Genomic DNA, 16,922 nt, shown 5'->3' on the forward strand with positions numbered 1-16,922 from the left:
ATCCGTACTATCGTACCGGAACTCGCTATATGTAGGTCGCTAGAAAGCCCCCCTTGATGTTAGCCATAGGACAACGAGATAGCTGTAGCTAGCTTTATGTGTGCGATAACGAATGAGTTGAAGCAATGCTCGTGATTCCGCCCCAACTTGGACGTATCGGGAACGTCAGCGACACGATCATCCGTTTCTAATTGAAGGGACCTTGTGCACGGAGTACGCGGGCGGCGCACACTCGCGGTCGTTCTTACCGAGGCTGCATTCGTAGATGTGCTAACAGAGGAGCGCTTCCCTACCCCCGCGCAACTTCGAAGGCACAGGCCCGAGCGCAGTGGGGGTGATCGCCGTTGTGATGCAGGCGTTGGTTGACGCGGCACCAGGCTCGCAGCACCATGCCCTGATTTTTCCAGTGAAACCCCTTCACAGCACCACAAACCATGGGTATTGGCCGCGCGAGACGTGCCGTACCACCCCGCCGCCCCTACACAGGGCATTACCGGATAAATAGACGGCCCGTGCCAATCTTGGCGTTGTGGCCCGAGTTTGCAGGGCTGAGAGCATGCCCAAGAAAGTACAAGCCCCGCGCACTGTGATCTCAAATCGCGGCAGCCCCCTTGCATGATTTGTCGTAGCTCTTGGTTCTGTCACATCCGATAGAGCGCGAAGACCTCCAGCCTGAAGGCCTCGTTCCTCGCTTCTTCAATTCCAGGTATCTTCATAGGTTGGAGCGTCTCGGTCTATTGCGTGGCATGTCGCAGGCAGTAATTGGAAAGACAGAGGTTTGAGGCTCTCGATATAATTCCACCTCTTGTCATATAGCTAATATGCAACAACCAGAAAGAGTCGTTACTCTCGGCCCGTCGGCCATGCAAGGAGAGTTTCTATCATTCTTGAGTAGAGCTTCTCGTCCTCTCGTTCCCAAGGTCTATCTTTGGGAAAGACCACCTTTCGCAGCTCGTTCAACAGAGGAAGAAGAGGCTCAAAGAATGATGTCGAGTTGTTCGCCATAGTCCTGAGGAAAATCGTCTCCTTACCAATAGTACCAAGCTTCAGCTTGGCCAATTCTTCCATGTCCACATAATTCCACTTATCAAACTGTGGAACCACTTTGCTTTCGCCCGGCCCATTATGGTGAATGCAGATCCAGAACAAGACCCAGAAGAAGGACTCAAGATCATGCATGAATGAATGTTGCTCTCCCAGAAGGGCCCCGATGGCCATGAAAGCTCTCGTACCGGTTTTCCCCTGTGCTCCTGAAACGTCTTCTCGTTGTTCCTTGACGGCAAGGTCAAGGTCAATCAAGAAACCGTTCTCTTCACCAATGATAAGGTTATTCGCGGAGACGTCCCGGTGGAGCAGGCTGACCCTTTCCCGCAATGATCTGTGACCTTTAATACAATCACCTAGTGCCGCCAACAAAGCTGAAGGGGACGTTGCTTTGTAGATTGGTGTCCCACAATCGCGAACGATGACGCGACGATGCACCCGGTTTGGTAGTGCAGGAGGGCTAGCCTTGGTTGGAGACGTAGAGCAAGATCGCTTGTTAGGCGGTAGGGGGCCATCCGTCTGACTGGACGAACGCTTCTTGCCGGCAGCAATACTGCTCCGACCTTTCCGGGAAATATCGACTGCGCTCGAGCTCCCTGGTTGAACCAACTGATCTGCTCGATAATTGCTCGCTTCTCGGATGTTGAGGTTCCCTCGAATATTGCTCGAAACGTCGTCGACCTCGCCGCGGACATGAACAGTCTCGTGATGGTAGTAACGTGCCACGTTGACCACACCACTTTCTGTCGCCGTCTTGAGGAGCTCGCCTTCTTCTTCCCGTTCAGTATATTGCCACGAATCTTTAACCACCAAAGAGGTCTGAGGGTCGTCTTCTCGGTGGACGCTCCAACAAGTCGTGGCGCGACCGGCAATGCAGGGTGCCCTCTTCATCCGCTTGTCAAGGACAAGTCGCTCCGACTGGCCATTTCGAGTGATCGAAATAAAGCGTCGACTGCCCTGCGTAGTGATTGTAGGATCGAAACCAAGTGCCTCACGGTCCATCCAGAGGAAGCCTAGAACTGTGAAGACAAAGCGCAGCCCGTCTTCGTTGATGTCGAACTTGTCGGATGCGATTCCCCCAAGGCGGTCAAACTCCCATATTCTCATAAAGGATCCGCAGAGAGTGAAGCCCAGGACAAATCGACGCGTGTCTTGAGCTGCAAGAACTTCTCTGGCATACCTGCCTAGGTCGAGCCACGCTTTGGACTTGGTGTCAGCCGACGGGTTGCTCTTCAACTCTCCCGGGACGAGAATGTGCTTCCAATGTAATCGGGTGTCTTTCAACGCGTTTGGGTCGTCCACAAATCCAATGTCCAACTTGCGCTCCGCAGTAGAATCGAGAATTGGCTGGTTGGGTTGTGCCAGCGGTCGTCGCCCATGGGTTGGAGCTGGCAATATTTCCTCGGTAAAGCTTGCGAGCTTTTGGCTTATGCTCGAGAACCATTCCAAGACAGAATCTTGGTTTGCATCCTTCGGCCAACCAGTCCATCCTCCACAGAAGAGGGGGTCGTTGCCTTCCACGCACTTGGTGAACACAACCTGGGACGCGGCGTCCAGCCCGGGTACCCGTCCAAAGAAGACTTCTGGAAGTCGACGAAGCCCAACATAGAGAGGACCGAGCTCCTGCTTGAGCACCCTATCCACATCGCGTCTGTATTCGGACGAGTTCGCAAAGCCGCTCGTGTTGTGCAGCCACGGCGTTTGTTGAAGGGAGGATGCGATCAATCGCGGAGGCGGTGTAGATTCGGCAACGACCTGGGACACTTCTTCCCAAATCTCGGAGTCATCAGGTGTGTCGGCAAGGGCCGCTTTCAGAAGAGGCGTAAGGCGGTTGAGGTCGAAGTCGTCAGAACCGATCGCGACACTGAGTTTTGGCAATTCGGTGAACAGAGACCTTCCGCGGCTGGAACGGAGCAGACGGGCAGCTGGAAGAACATGAATTGCGGAGAGGAGCAGAAGAAGCTGTGTTCGGACTTCTACCTGATAGTTAGAGCACACGGCAAAGTCATCCCCGGTCGTAGTCCTCACCTTCCTGATCCAACTCATCCAGAGCATCCAGAGTGTGCGAGATGCTGGCGCCGTCGTAAATCGAAAGAAACGATTCCCGAAAGGCATGAAGGCCTTTTCCAATGGGATGGTCCTCGATGATCTTGGCCCGTTGTTCTGCCATTCGTTTCAAGATGATGGGAGGATGTTAGGGGAGGTAGACTTGGGGTCGTCGCGTCCGTGTCGGGAATGATGCCCCATCTAACGGCTGTTTGGCAACAGGACGAATCACAGGTGACGCGTCGGTGGTTTCTCGGATGATGGTGAGGTGGCGCGAATATGGACTAGCGCCAGAGGCCACGTGATAAGGCGGCCCTCCCCTCCCCCTCTCCGGACGGAGCCGCCAGCTGTGGTAAGCGCTGCCCCGGAACCTGCATGAACAGCGCCTCAACACACAGCAGTAAGTTAATCATTTGATACGTCAATGTTGCTGGAGCGAGCGCTTGCGAAGCGCCGTGAATTGCCCCCATGATTGGCCCACAGGAGGGAATCGAACCACCGGCGTATTAGTCGTGCAGGTATTGGAGCGTGGCCCCTACATCATCCTGCATGAACGATACAGTGGTCGTCACTTCACCGGGGAACCCCAAGTGATAGCAAATAGTTCAACCGCCGGCCGACACACAGACACTTGTATACTCCATTTAGGAGCGGGTGCAACACCAATCAGGGATTGTAGCACACCTCGCTATTGCTCTCGTCAGAGCGAGGGAAGCCCTCTCCTCCTGTCTGCATCTCATCTCTATCCAACAGCCGAAAAAATATCACGTAGGGATCAGAACTCCTCCAAACTGCCAACAACCCCGGCTAGCTTGACTAATCCTTTGCAGGCCATCCACGATACGGCCTCAGATATAACGGTCAAGTACGAAGGTGGGGGCTACAGCCCTGGCTTGTTACAATCCATTGCTAGCCAGATGCTTTCCTACTTATTCTACATCGAATTGTTATCAATGCCAGGATTCACGCCAGGGCCAACTGCGGTTCGAATACTCCTACGGTGCCGCTTACCGCCAGGGCCGCAGTTATTAGACCTCCTCATGAGGCTACGGAGAAAAAAGGCCCGGTTGTATCATCGAGGCGATAGCGGTCCCTTCGTGACCGATACTCTCGTCACACATTCGGTACTTCAACGTTGTCGCTCCGGGAGTGGGTTCTCAAGGTTCGTGACAAATTAACGTCGAGTCATTAAGATCAAAACTTGACCTGAAGGTGGATCGATGCATCTGATTGGTCTTCGCAATGCGAGAAACAACAACTCTCCGACATCCTCTACGGGCTCATGAGGTACTGTACCCGCGCGATATCACCCAGAACCTCATCGAATCGATGAGAGCAATGTGTGTGTACACTGATGCTTGTTTAGAAGCACCAGGACCCGCAAGTAAACATCGATTATAGCGCTTACGAGAACCCGACTCAACTAATGGTGCAGTCTAGCATGCTCCGTTCCCTGCCATTGCCCTTACAGACCCCCGTACCAGCGACATGAAGCAGTCGTCCACTCTCGCGCACGCAACATCAATGCTTCGCAGGTAGAACAGTAGCAGGCCAGGTAGCAGCCACTAAGTGCAGCCGCCTTACATATCAAGTTGCTTCCTCACAGGAAGCATGCAGTGGAGCATTCTGGCGTCCACTTCGCAAGGTGTCTGGCAACAAAGCGTAGACAGCATTGTATCCCCGAAGAGAGCGCACTCCGCAATTCTCGTTTCTGGCTACATTAGCGCTGGACCAATACCTTTGTGACCCACCTCCGTACTTTGCGTGGTTGAACGCAGCTCGCGCTCATGTCCTAGGCTACAGCCTGGCGGGTCTCATATGAGCGCGGACGAGTTCGATCCTGCTTTACTACTTGCCCGAAGAGGCTCTGTCGTGAACAACGCCTGCTTCGGGACGCTGAAGTAGAGCAGAACCAAGAGAAGCGAGAATACAGTATCGTATGGCAGAATGAGGAGGTGGCTACGACGGAGGAGCGTCTCTAATCCATGAGTGACATACATGGGAGGCTGGCTAAGTACAACGTCATTGCCCGTGGGGATCGCAAGCCGAGTCGGTGAGCCAGTTGACTCGTCCTGTATAGCCGTTAGAGGCCCCGTCTTGGAATGCTAACCATGACGTCCTTAGCTCGTCAATCTACGACAGGGAGCTTCCTGATCTAGCGCAGTGGAGATGCATCCCTGCGACGCACAGGGCAGCCGCACACAGCGCGACCATCAATCGTAGTTGCGTAGAAAATGCCCGACCTTGTCAAGACCGACAATAGAATCCTTCCGGACAACCTTTTTCCGCGACGAGTCCAAGCCACTTCCGACCTCAGCAGCAGCGCCGACCTGGAAGTGAGTGCTGGTTTGAGAGTTTGCGGCATGTGGCCGGCCTCTCTGCACGTTGCCAAGAGTTGCTGGAGAGTCATGGAGATGCCAGAGAGGCATGGAGATGCCAGAGAGGCATGGAGATGCCAGAGAGGCATGGACAGGACAGAGAGGCATGGACAGGACAGAGAGGCATGGATATGACTGGATGGACTGGATGGACTGGATGGACTGGAATGAAAAGTGGAGGTTCGTCCAGTACTTTCGCCAAAGCGGCAGATCAGAACGTGCAATTCTTTGCTGCCAACAGCACGACTCTCACCCGTCCGACCAGCCGTTTGCGTTGGACACAAATGCCTTCCATGTCGATTGAGCCTGGTCCCAGGTCTCATCCATTATGCTTTGTTCCGGAAGAAGGGGATCTCCGACATGACCTTTCAGTGCGCAATCAATTGAATCGATACTGGTATTGTCGCAACCTACATCGTCGCGAGCAGGCTACCGAAATGGCTTTTGAGATGGCCTCTGAGATGGCTTCCGAGGTGGCTTCCGAGGTGGCTTCCGAGGTGGCTTTCGAGGTGGGTATCTGGTTGAGGTTGTTCTGGGTCGTCGCTGTCCTGCTCTTTCGGCCCAAAGGTCGTCGATTGCTTGAGCATTATCGCCTGATGCATCTGGTATCTCCATCATTCACTGTCGTCGCATGCTCAAAATTGGGTGTGGCGGGCTCTGTCTGACATCAAAGGTTGATTCACAGAGGAAAGCCTAAGCTTCATGAAGGTGCGAAGAACTCGCATCCACGCGCCTCGCCACGCGTGCTCACGTGAATGTGTCCGTGCTGCCACAGGGGCAATGCATCCGATGGGGCTCCTCAATGCCCCAGATAACAACTCCCCGGCATCCTCAACGAGCTTATAAGGTGCCCCGCGCGTCAGCAACTAACAGATGTCATCGAGGACTTATGTCTTGTCCAAATAACATCTACTGTAGATGTTGTAACCATACGTTTCTGACATACCAAGCTGAACTCACTAGGCTTGCGCAGCTTCTGATGCGATGCGAAGCTCTTAGAGCAGATCAGGCATTCATTGAGGCCCTGCAACCATCGTGTCGAAAGCTCGATGGCCGAAGTGTTGCTTGTAGACACGTGCGCGATCGCGACGAGCCAATGAGTCGCAGCTGCAAGAGCACCCGCCAAGTTTGCGGTCTACGGTCGACTTCGACTCCATGTGCGAGGTACGAGGTAACTTACTCATTCGTCATCATGAGAAATAAGTGACGTGGACATCCCATCATCGTCTAGCGCGCAAGCACTTCCTCAGCAGAAGCAAATCCGACCTCCGCCCTACACCCCAGTAGCTACAGCGAAAACTGTCGCCTTCCATCATCAAAGGAAATTCGATAACTAATCGAGTACTGTATCGACCTCCGACATCTCCTGGACAGCGTGTGTTCGGACGCTGTCTCGCCCCGAGAGGACCGCCGCAGGTTCAGCTGAGTGTGCATGAACCCGACCCGCCCATGTCTCCAGACGCCATGGTGGTACAGGAATCCAGGATTCGCGTCCGAGGGCATCCCTCTAGCATCTCATCTCGCAACAACTCTTGCGACAGTGTTCTTCATCCCAGTCAACATGTGCAATTACATTCAGGTGCCTATTCCTGTTCCAAGATCGCCAATGCCACCGGAAGCTGATTGATAACAGACCCAATATCATTGCGGCCACTTCCGGTTCCCCGTGCAGCGCTGGTGCCACGACTACGAGACAACCGGGAAGAGGAATTGCCAGCCCGACGTTACTTGCGCTGAGTGGAGGTCAGTATGATCAGTCAATCCTAGCTTCTCTGCTGCTGACTGTCTCTTAGGGGTGATGAGGTCTGTCGTAAGTTGCACCAGCCTCAGTAATACTGGAGCAGGCTCGACTGACACAAACAGCGGATTGCCGACCGGTACCTTTAACAACTTGGGAGTGGATGATCAAAAGACCGCGGAAGAACTCATTTGTGATAGAGCGGGACCAGATCCATGACAGGAGTCCATTTCGCCATGTCCGGGGCTCGAGTGATTCTGTAGAACATGATGGTTGGACCTTCATTCGCCTCTTCTTTCTACTCTGGTCAGACTAGACCGATGGCTCTCCCTTTCGCGCGACCGATAACATGTGATCGTCGTCCTGGCTGACTAACCACCAAAGGACTGAAGAATGAGCTCGATCCTAAACGCCTTGGAGCGTGCCAGGGCCGTGCTGCTGCTCGTTTGTGATCGATGACCGGCATAGCAGCTCGTGCGAGATGACGTCTACCAGCTGCATCTCTGACTACTCTTAGCGTGCCCACAGGGATACAGTCATGTGACCTCAAGAAATGCAGGCAAATGCTACGTTGATGGAGGAGATGGCTATACGTGCATTCGCGTCGGCTGGGAGTACTGTACAATAGCGTCGACCCCAGAACCGAGATTGAGTCGACCAGAGCAACGTGCGTGCGCACACTGATGCTTGTTCAGAAGCACGAGGACCTGCAAGTGGATATCGATTATGGGGCTGACGGTAACCAGACTCAACTAATGGCGCAGTCCAGCATGCTGCGCTCCCTGCCATTGCCCTTACAGAAGCCCCGCCCCAGCGACATGAAGCAGTTGTCCACTTTCGCGCACGCAACATGAATGCTTGGAAGGTGGAACAGTAGCAACCAGGTAGTGTAGCCGCTTTACATGTCAAGTTGTTTCCTCAAAGGAAGCAAGTCCTCAAAGGAAGCATGCAGTGGAGCGTTCTGGCATGCACTTCGCAAGGTGCCCGGCAACAAACCTTGCAACGACTGTAGGCTGCAGTGTATCCACGACGAAAGTGCTCTTCCCAACTCACCGAGCAGAAGTGATATGGCGTCATGGTGTACAGTAGTGACCACTGAATGTGTCCGCTTTTCAGAAGTTAGTTGTCATTTCCGCACAGATCAGCACAGACCAGCAGACTGTGACATATTGTAGCGCATACTGTGCAGACTACCCCCAAGAGGGACCAGCCAGTACTGTAATACCTTACAGCATCCCTTGGCACTAGAAGGCGCCTGAAAAGGAATTGCTCCTCTGTAGCGCTCTTTGCACGATGAATATGGCGCCACAACTCAGCCTGACCTTGAACCATACCGGCGTTCGGATTATGGGAGCGGCCACAAAGTGTATCCGCTTCTCTGCAATTAACACCCCCCTTTCCGGCACGGCGGCCCTGCACGGGCCCAAAATGTCAGGCCACACCCATGCCAGCATCTCGTGCTCGCCTTGCAGCAGAGAACGATACCTCAGCCTCGGTGGCTGCTGGCTTGCGTTCCCGATCGGTGGGAGGACGTCCCAACAAGCGTGTCCGACACGAGTCTCCCAGCAATGCTGAGCGCCTCATCAGCAATAACGACAATGTCAACAATCTCAATGACAACCGTGCCGGCAATCATGAGGCAGCCGCTGCATCGCTCAACACACGAGACTCCCGTCCAATCCCTCTCGACCTGAACAAATGCCTCCTCCGTCTCAACGCAAACCCCAACGCGTTCGTTGCGCTCGCCGAGTTCATCGCCCTGGACATGGCCACGTCAGACTTGATCACGCGCTTCTCCTGGGCCAAATTCCTCGACTGGCACCATACCATTGAGCGCCTGGGCTACAATACAGGGGTAGTAGACGCAGCACTCGGACGGTATGAGACTTCTGACGGGTCTTTGGTCAATGACAAGTACTCGTGGCACGTCTTCCTGCTAGAGGCGCACCCTCAAAGCTCACAAGCGAATCGACGACCTCGCCGATGATCTGGATGCGTCAGATCTCAGGGAGCTCATGGAACGCGACCAGAGAAGGCGGCAGAGGAAGAGAGAAAGGACATGCAGAAAGCAGAGAAGAGGCTGGCTCGAAAAATGGAAAGGCAACGTGAGGAAGCAGCCAACGTTGATACTCCAACAATGAACCTAGAAAGGGGAGTCCTAGGTCGGGAGATGACCGGCCTCGAGGACCCGGCATCTGTGACGATCACGTCGTCGCGGAGGAGACAGTCAGCAGAGTCCACAGGCCCAGGTCTCGAGGCGAATACGGTGAAGCGATCGAGCGAGGACCATGAGCAAGAACGCGAGAGAGAACATCGCTCCGTAACACCTCTAGGTGAATTCCACAGGACGAACAGCGGCCTTTCGAACTCCACGGCGGCGATCGAGGATGCCCCTCCATTGACACCACAAGAGACAACTCGACCAAAGTCGATCAGCCCGACCATCATGAGCTTTATACGCTCACGAAAGTCTGGATCGAAGTCTCCGCCTCACGATGAGCGGCATTTTTCCCGCCCCGCAGCCGCCAGTACCTCTCCGTCACGAGCCCGGGCGGAATATGCTGAGTCTGCGGCCAGGACTTCAGAAAGTGGCTCATCGCGACCATGGCTTTCGTTCTTCAAATGGGGAGGCAGACGAAGAAGTTCGGTAGGACCAGCTTCGTTCTCTAATACTTCACGAGACTCCATGCAAGGCTCACAAACCGGGCCACCCCCCGTTGTCAGTTCCACAACGGGGCGCCGTCTGAGCTCTGGTGTGCCGAAACGGACCATGTCGCGTTTCCGCGAAGGTCTTCCTGAACACCCATTATCGCCTCCAGACTCGCGTGTAGGATCGCCCGAGGTCCATGCCGGGTCCTCGGAACGTCTGCCCCAAATTACCGATGACATAGAGCGCCACGAAGAGGCGAACTTCAACTCGGACACCAAACCAATACCCATCCCTACCCGCCATCAAGAACCGCAGTTGTCACCCGTCCCACTCTCGATGTCACTTGCGTCCGTAGACTCAGAAGGCTCTTGGCTGTCTGGCTGTATAAGCCGTCAGAGTCGCCAGAGGGCGTCCTCCGGGGCACTGGGGTCGTCTGTCGTGCACCCAATGGCAAGCACGTCAGTCATCTCTGAAGTCCAACATTCAGACCACACCGATGATGACAGTATTGCCGCGGATGAGTACCTGAACAAGGCTGTTCCTGCTAGCCCAGTTGAGCTAAATGCTGGCCACGCACATGCGAGCAGCGACGACGACTCCGCATACGAGACACAATGGGGCAGTGTAAGCCGAAAGCCTACCGTGACGACGAAGGCAAGGAGATCTGACTTGCTGCCTGAGCACCTGCCTGCCTAACGGCCTCGTCGAGGCATCACACAGCAGAACAAAAGACCGAACAAGGCATCCAGCAAGTGGGAAGCAAAAACCAATCTCCGATGCACGCGACGGAGTTCGCACTCACTGGCGAGCGTGTACTCGCCAGAAATGGCTCCTCAACCGCCAAGCGGCTTTCTTCTCACATTCAACTCGCATCAAGAACAAATATACTTTAAGACTGATCCGCTCATGAGTTCTCTACTATACGTGGGAAAATAGAATCCTCTACAAAATTTCTCGTCGCCTCTTCTTCGATATCCGGGTCTATGTTGGGTCTGTCAAGTGTTGGTCATCGCTCGAGAATATCCCATCATCAATCGCGCTATTTGTAAGCTGGAGAGTGTGTCGCGCTGACGCGACAGACTGATGCGATGGCCCGAGGAGTTGTTCAAGGCTGTCGTAAACACGTTGATAATATAGCCGCGCGTGACTCAAACGGCCCTGTTTCGAGCTTAGAGACCCCAGGTGCTGAAGGGTGTTGATGGCTGGCCGGTATGTCGTGACATTTGTAAGTCCTATAGCTCTCTCGTACCCATGAAGCGCCCGCAAGTACATCTTCTCGGCCTCGCCCAGCTTCCCCTGTTCTGCGTAAAGGAGACCAAGGTTGTTGACTGTTCTAAGTGTGGATGTGTGATCCGGTCCTAGTGCTATCTCATGACCATGGAGCGCTCGTAAGTACATCTTCTCGGCCTCGCCCAGCTTCTCCTGGTCATCGTAAAGGCTCCCAAGGTTGTTGACTATATTAAGTGTCGATGTGTGATCCGGTCCTAGTGCCCTCTCGTACCCCTGGAGCGCCCGCAAGTACATCTTCTCGGCCTCGCCCAGCTTCTCCTGCTCAGCGTAAAGGATCCCAAGGTTGTTGACTATATTAAGTGTCGATGTGTGATCCGGTCCTAGTGCCCTCTCGTACCCCTGGAGCGCCCGCAAGTACATCTTCTCGGCCTCGCCCAGCTTCCCCTGGACCGCGCAAAGATAACCCAGAGAATGAAAAGCCCAATTTGAAGGGCCGTCGCTCTCTTGTACTGTTGAAGAAGACTGGATAGCATGTGGTATGAGCCTCTTCTGAAGAAGCCAATATTCGGCTTCTTCTCGTGAAGGAACCTGTGATGCCACACTTTCAACTGCAAGCTCATTCAAGCAACCGTCCCGCTTCTCGTTCAATATGTGAATCGTCCAAGAATGTAGACAACTGTGTATACTGTATCCTTGTGGCTCCTGGAACATGTTTGTAGGTTCGACAAGCCCGTAGTCATGGAGTACACCCATCGCATCGTGAAAGTTGAGCTCTTCTGATAGCTGCTTCATCCACGCGGAGCCGTCTTTGCTGCCAAACCTGACAAGATCATACCAGATGTCGTCATTGTTGAAGTAAGCCCACCACTGGAGCAGATGAGCTGCAAGCGGGTTTTGTGCCTGTACATGTGTATAGGACAGCTGCCATGTTGAACATAAGGTGCGGTCTGCGTAAGAACCGAGATTCAGATTACCCGTGAGTCTTGCCCAAGATTCCCGGTAGTGGCGGAGGTAGTGGCGGAAGCTGATTGGGACACGCTTCAGATATGCTGCAGCTGTAGCAAGAGCAAGAGGAAGCCCGTCAAGCTCTCGTACGAGTTCTTTCGCATCATCATCTAGAGCACTATTAGTGACCGAAAATTGACTGCCTCGAGATTCTTACCATCTTGTAAGCCATTGCGTCCTGATGCCTCTGACAGTATTTGCAAACCCTCCGATTCGGATTCGAGTTTCTCAATCCGAATGTGATGCCCTATGTCGATTTGCGATAACCGTGTCGTGACAATAATTGAGCCCTGATATGCCGTAGGCAGAAACTGGTGTATATCAATCTCTGTAGCGCTCACACGCCCGGGAAGCTTTGGGTCGTCGTAGTTGTCGTACACAAGAAGCCATCTGGTATTGCCTGGTAAGCTGAGCCAAGCCTTCACGGCGTGAATGATCTCGTCGTGGTCTTGCTGCAGATTAAGTCCCTTGAGGCTGCCGATATCGGGATGCTGTTCCAAGATCTGCGCTGCCACCCTAGCAAAGCTCTGCTGGATGGACGCTTCGTCTTTGATATTGAGCCAGAAGATCGCCGAGTACTCTTCCCGGTATCGTTTGATATACGTTGCAGCGAGCTGTGTCTTGCCAATGCCGCCGAGGCCATGGAGGACGACAGTGCAACGGCTTCCATCTGAGCACAGCATTCTTCGCATCTCAGCAACTTCTCGATCCCTTGCTACGAAATGTAGAGTCTCGGGGACGCCAGACATGCTGAAGCTGATCCGAAAGTTGTTGTCGTAGGTGCCTAAGCTTTGCATTAGTCAATACGAAGCCTCCCTTGCTGAGCAGCGTCTTACCTTTCACAGATTTCTGGACTTCTTCTCGCAACCTCCTCTGTGCTTGTTCGCGACCCTCGCCGTAGATGAGTGGCATATAAACGCCAAATATTCCAAGCAGCGAGTATGCCATGTCTTCCTCGTACTTTGTTTCCCGGTTGCGCACCCACGCCTCACGTTCTGAAGTCGTAAAGTGGGATAATGATGTATTTCGTAAAGCCTGGGCAGGAATACCTGTCACGTCGCGTATGGCAGCTTCCAGAGACCTCTTATCTCCCAGAAAAACACCTTCCTTCCAGTAAAACTCGACAATCTGCGGGGCGATAAGCTCTTGCAGCGTCCAGCCGCGCGTGAACCACCGGCTACCTCGGAACGCAGCCTCCCACGATGTCACGCCTGGCTGCTGGCTGGGGTTTGAAGGACAGGAAACATCGGACAGATAGACGTAGCATCGTTTCGCGCTACGGTACCATTTGAACATGCTGTTGATTGCCGTCTGGAGTTCGATGCCGTCAGATTTGTCGATACAGCAAGTATCAACCCAGAAATATTGCAGGTTATGTCGCTTCGCCTGATCAGCGCAGAATTGGATCTTTCTGTAACCATCTTTCTGTTGCCAGTCCTTTGAGTCCCTCTGTATATCAGTGTAGATAACCTCGTCGGCGCCCCAGGTGTGGGAGAGGATTGCGTACGGGGGGGTGTTGTCAGCGCGCAGATCAGCCGTAAGGGTGTATTTCTTAGCGTCATCTCGCTGTAGTAGCCGCATTTTGGGATATGGCCAATGTCAGTATGGGTCCTTCGTTGAAATGGGAAAGATTTTGGGGGCCAAAGGTCTCGAGTGAAGGTCAAACGGGTTCCCAAGAAGCAGGCACCAGCATTGCCATGGTAGGATATTAGACGGTCTCCCAGCCCCAACGCAAGGCTGAAAGTGCGGGGTAAGGAGGGATATCGATAGGACGCTTACAGGGCAAGGCAGACTCGGCACTCCTCTCTGACGCTAGACTGTGCAACATGACTTTCGCCGTAATAATTTGTCAAGTCCGGCTTTGAATGATTCGCTGTGCAAAGAGCTGCACGTGACGATTTTGAGATACGTAGTTGAATCACTGGTGGGGCATTGCTGTCAGGTTTAGTGCAACCGGTGGAGTTCGATAGTGCTGATAAGTCCACTATGACCTTTCTACATTTTGCGGACACTGATTGCCGGTCGCTACTGTACTTTGCGTGATTGCACGCAGCTCGCGCCCACAATTTGAGCCTACGGCCTGACGTGTCTCCCATGGTGGCGGACGAGCTCGACTCGTGCTTTACTACTTGCCCGGAGAGGCTTGGTCCTGAGTAATGCCTGCTTCGGGATGCTGAAGCAGTGCCAACGAAAGAGAAGCGAGAGCATCAATCAGATGGGGTGCCCGCCACACTAACTGTCCGGAAAGTTGCTGGCAGGGTGGAACTGTGGAGCAAGCTGTTAGGGCCTCAAAGGGGCCCTGTATGGCATGAGATGAGGTGTTCGAACCTCTTAAAGCAATCATACCCAGGTTGCTTGGTTCATATGGCTTCCTAATGCCTCCAGATAGCATGCCAACGTACAGATTCAACTGAATCCGAAAGAGCCAACCGCTTGTGTCCATTTTGACTGGTAGCAATAGCGCTATCATGACCCCAATAATAGCTTCACGGGATTGATCTGTAAAGAAGTAAGTGGGGTTTTGGGCGTGAGACCATGAAACAGACCTCGGAGTGTGGCGCACATGCGCCTCAGACGCTATCGAGCACTGCCCTTGCACTCTTTGGCACTTATACCGTCCGTCCCAGCCTTACCAGACAGGCAATTGTCCCGCTGGTTTATTTCACCAGATCTACTTTCTCGCGACTGGATTAGGTGCCTCCGCTATGCCTCGCTGCTCAGCTTGCTCTTCAGGTGTGCGGATGCCGGGCGAGGGGCCTGTTCGCAGGTGGCCGTCATTCAACGACCTCGAAAGCTCCGCGGCTTCGGGCTGCGACGTCTGCACGCTGTGTAGGCAATATCTCTCAAACTGGATCCAACGGAAAGCGCTGTGCGACACGCTGGGAGATGTGCGGCTCTATGCCTACGACGACCACTTTAGTCTGGAGTGTCCTTCGCTGCAAGGGGCCCTCAACCTGCCCGTCGAGGATATAGACAAGTCTCGCCAAAACAAGCCCGTATCTCCTAGTGGCCATGGAGTTCTGGAAACACCCAGTGCCTGGCTTCAGAGGTGTCTGACCAGCCACGACGTTTGTGATGACACCATCTCCTGGATGCAGCGCGTTGAGGGTGAAGCCGCCTCCAACCTGCCGAGGCGGCTCATCGACTTGATGAACATTGATAGCGTCGTAATTATAGACTGTGCAGATTGGCTCGCCAACGATCTCGCCTCGCCTGCCGACCTCCGGGACTACTGCACTCTAAGCTACCGTTGGGGCCAGACGACCCACGACTACGTTCTAAAGACACCGTTCGATGTACTCCTGGAAATGCCGCTCGCGTCGATGCCGCAGACGTTCAAAGACGCATTTGCGGTCGTTCGCGCCTTGGGCATTCGCTTCCTCTGGATAGATGCCCTTTGCATCGTGCAACCTACGGCAGGCGACGACGGCGACTGGCTTGCCGAAGGGCCACGAATGGGAGCCGTCTACCAGAACTCTGTCCTCACCATCGCAGCCACTTGCGCGCTCCATGCCCATGAGGGTTTTCTCGCCCAGACTGGCGCCAGCGTCTTCGCGGCAGAGCCCTGCACCACCACTAGGGTAGTTAAGGAAGAAGACGGTACGCAGAAGACGAAAGACGTTTTGATGAAGACCAGCACTCCCGACTTCTTTCAGTGCGTCTCCAACTCGGCTCTAAACGAGCGCGGCTGGGTCATGCAGGAGCGCGCCCTCTCGAAGAGAGTAGTGCACTTCACCGAACACGGCATCTTCTGGGAGTGCGGCGGGCTTAAGGCTCATAACATCTATGGCGGCCTTGGTCAGCAAGTCGACCAAGGTCGCTGCCGGCACAAAGAGTCGATGATAAGCGTAGCGAGATCGAAGCGTACCCGCCACCTATGCCCTGTGGAGTGGTTCCATTTCGTAAAGCAATACTCGTATGCCAAGTTCACCAACCCACAAGACCGTCTTATGGCCCTGTCATCCGTCGCGCGAGCCGTACAGCCCGTCATCGGGGCTGAGTACCTGGCTGGACTGTGGGCGAACGACCTAATTCGAGGTCTGGAATGGCACTGCTTCAAACCAGAACCGAAGCCAAGAACTTACGCGGCGCCGACTTGGAGCTGGGCGTCCGTGGGCTCAGGTATTGAGTTTACTGCTCTCTGTTGGCACACTTTCTATGATAAAGTTGTCGAGGTGGTTGGCACCGATGTTCGTCCGTCTCCCGGAACCGATCGCTACGGGGAGATATCGACAGGGAAGCTAAAGCTCAGAGGCACGCTGGACCATCGAAAGTTCCCCGAGACGGCGCCAGAGGAGTATGACAGGCACTTGAAGATATACTGGGATGAGATGCAATGCGAGTCACCGGCGCATTCTGGCTGGAGGGACTACACCGTGCTTCCAATCTGTGGCCATAGTGCTACTGGGATGACTCTCGGCTACGACACTATGTTTGGAGCAATCATTCTCGAACCTATCGGCGACACAAAGACAAATGCAAGAGGAGTTTTGGAAAGCATTACGCGAGAGTACCGACGTATTGGATGGGTAGAATACGATTGCCCGGATGCCAGGATGCACTCTCACCTACAGAGGACGGAGTACTTCAGCTTGTGGAAGGAGAAGGATCCTACGGAGGTTATTATCATATAATGTAACATGCTATAAATAGGGCAGATCGCACTAGCGAGATAAAAATCCTAGAAATGTAGTATTGGTTAAGTTATGCAGTCAAAATTCAGATGGGAAAGACAGCGAGAACCTGATTGCTTTTCAGTTTTGTTTGTCTTAAGGCTGACATAGGAGGATATATTGGCGGTGTTGAATATGTACAGACCCGGAACATCGGA

General features: G+C 53.8%; 9 protein-coding genes across 9 annotated transcripts; 5 read left to right on the plus strand and 4 right to left on the minus strand.

Moving 5' to 3' along the window:
• B0I36DRAFT_117540 (uncharacterized protein) lies at positions 1-730 on the minus strand. Its single transcript, XM_046147987.1, has one exon. The coding sequence runs from the start codon at positions 615-617 to the stop codon at positions 60-62; it is 558 nt and encodes a 185-aa protein (XP_046012688.1). The 5' UTR covers positions 618-730; the 3' UTR covers positions 1-59.
• B0I36DRAFT_322999 (uncharacterized protein) lies at positions 423-3,006 on the minus strand (the record flags this gene model as incomplete). The annotated part of the gene is given in 6 exon segments (XM_046153913.1): positions 423-1,092; positions 1,105-1,223; positions 1,233-1,242; positions 1,258-1,385; positions 1,395-1,433; positions 1,455-3,006. Coding segments are annotated over 6 exon segments (2,097 nt in total), but the record flags the coding sequence as incomplete, so codon positions are not given.
• B0I36DRAFT_323002 (uncharacterized protein) lies at positions 2,719-3,230 on the minus strand. The gene has a single exon (XM_046153914.1). The coding sequence runs from the start codon at positions 3,212-3,214 to the stop codon at positions 3,050-3,052; it is 165 nt and encodes a 54-aa protein (XP_046012690.1). The 5' UTR covers positions 3,215-3,230; the 3' UTR covers positions 2,719-3,049.
• Positions 3,231-5,313: 2,083 nt separating this feature from the next.
• On the plus strand, positions 5,314-6,294 carry B0I36DRAFT_117622 (uncharacterized protein). Its single transcript, XM_046147988.1, has one exon. It carries the CDS (start codon positions 5,537-5,539, stop codon positions 6,131-6,133), a length of 597 nt encoding a protein of 198 aa, XP_046012691.1. The 5' UTR covers positions 5,314-5,536; the 3' UTR covers positions 6,134-6,294.
• A 678-nt stretch (positions 6,295-6,972) lies between these two features.
• B0I36DRAFT_323020 (uncharacterized protein) lies at positions 6,973-7,836 on the plus strand. Its single transcript, XM_046153915.1, has 4 exons — positions 6,973-7,047; positions 7,102-7,211; positions 7,262-7,278; positions 7,332-7,836. The coding sequence occupies exons 1-4, from the start codon at positions 7,030-7,032 to the stop codon at positions 7,520-7,522; spliced, it is 336 nt and encodes a 111-aa protein (XP_046012692.1). The 5' UTR covers positions 6,973-7,029; the 3' UTR covers positions 7,523-7,836.
• Positions 7,837-8,650: 814 nt separating this feature from the next.
• Positions 8,651-9,193, plus strand: B0I36DRAFT_349157 (uncharacterized protein; the record flags this gene model as incomplete). The annotated part of the gene is made up of 1 exon (XM_046156764.1): positions 8,651-9,193. One exon carries the CDS (start codon positions 8,651-8,653, stop codon positions 9,191-9,193), a length of 543 nt encoding a protein of 180 aa, XP_046012693.1.
• On the plus strand, positions 9,152-10,830 carry B0I36DRAFT_117714 (uncharacterized protein). The gene has a single exon (XM_046147989.1). The coding sequence runs from the start codon at positions 9,266-9,268 to the stop codon at positions 10,550-10,552; it is 1,287 nt and encodes a 428-aa protein (XP_046012694.1). The 5' UTR covers positions 9,152-9,265; the 3' UTR covers positions 10,553-10,830.
• Positions 10,831-10,837: 7 nt separating this feature from the next.
• Positions 10,838-13,672, minus strand: B0I36DRAFT_242378 (uncharacterized protein; the record flags this gene model as incomplete). Its single annotated transcript, XM_046149904.1, has 3 exons — positions 10,838-12,201; positions 12,249-12,875; positions 12,928-13,672. 3 exons carry the CDS (start codon positions 13,670-13,672, stop codon positions 10,838-10,840), a joined length of 2,736 nt encoding a protein of 911 aa, XP_046012695.1.
• A 1,050-nt stretch (positions 13,673-14,722) lies between these two features.
• On the plus strand, positions 14,723-16,831 carry B0I36DRAFT_323027 (heterokaryon incompatibility protein-domain-containing protein). Its single transcript, XM_046153916.1, has one exon. The coding sequence runs from the start codon at positions 14,797-14,799 to the stop codon at positions 16,723-16,725; it is 1,929 nt and encodes a 642-aa protein (XP_046012696.1). The 5' UTR covers positions 14,723-14,796; the 3' UTR covers positions 16,726-16,831.
• The last annotated feature ends 91 nt before the right edge of the window (positions 16,832-16,922 follow it).

Source organism: Microdochium trichocladiopsis (assembly GCF_020744255.1).
Source record: "Microdochium trichocladiopsis strain MPI-CAGE-CH-0230 chromosome Unknown B0I36scaffold_5, whole genome shotgun sequence".
NCBI classification, from domain to species: domain Eukaryota; kingdom Fungi; phylum Ascomycota; class Sordariomycetes; order Xylariales; family Microdochiaceae; genus Microdochium; species Microdochium trichocladiopsis.

Coding starts and splice junctions, on each gene's coding strand:
- B0I36DRAFT_323027 (XM_046153916.1), top strand. CDS start 14,797: ATGCCTCGCTGCTCAGCTTGCTCTTCAGGTGTGCGGATGCCGGGCGAG.
- B0I36DRAFT_323002 (XM_046153914.1), bottom strand. CDS start 3,214: ATGGCAGAACAACGGGCCAAGATCATCGAGGACCATCCCATTGGAAAA.
- B0I36DRAFT_117622 (XM_046147988.1), top strand. CDS start 5,537: ATGGAGATGCCAGAGAGGCATGGACAGGACAGAGAGGCATGGACAGGA.
- B0I36DRAFT_117714 (XM_046147989.1), top strand. CDS start 9,266: ATGCAGAAAGCAGAGAAGAGGCTGGCTCGAAAAATGGAAAGGCAACGT.
- B0I36DRAFT_117540 (XM_046147987.1), bottom strand. CDS start 617: ATGCAAGGGGGCTGCCGCGATTTGAGATCACAGTGCGCGGGGCTTGTA.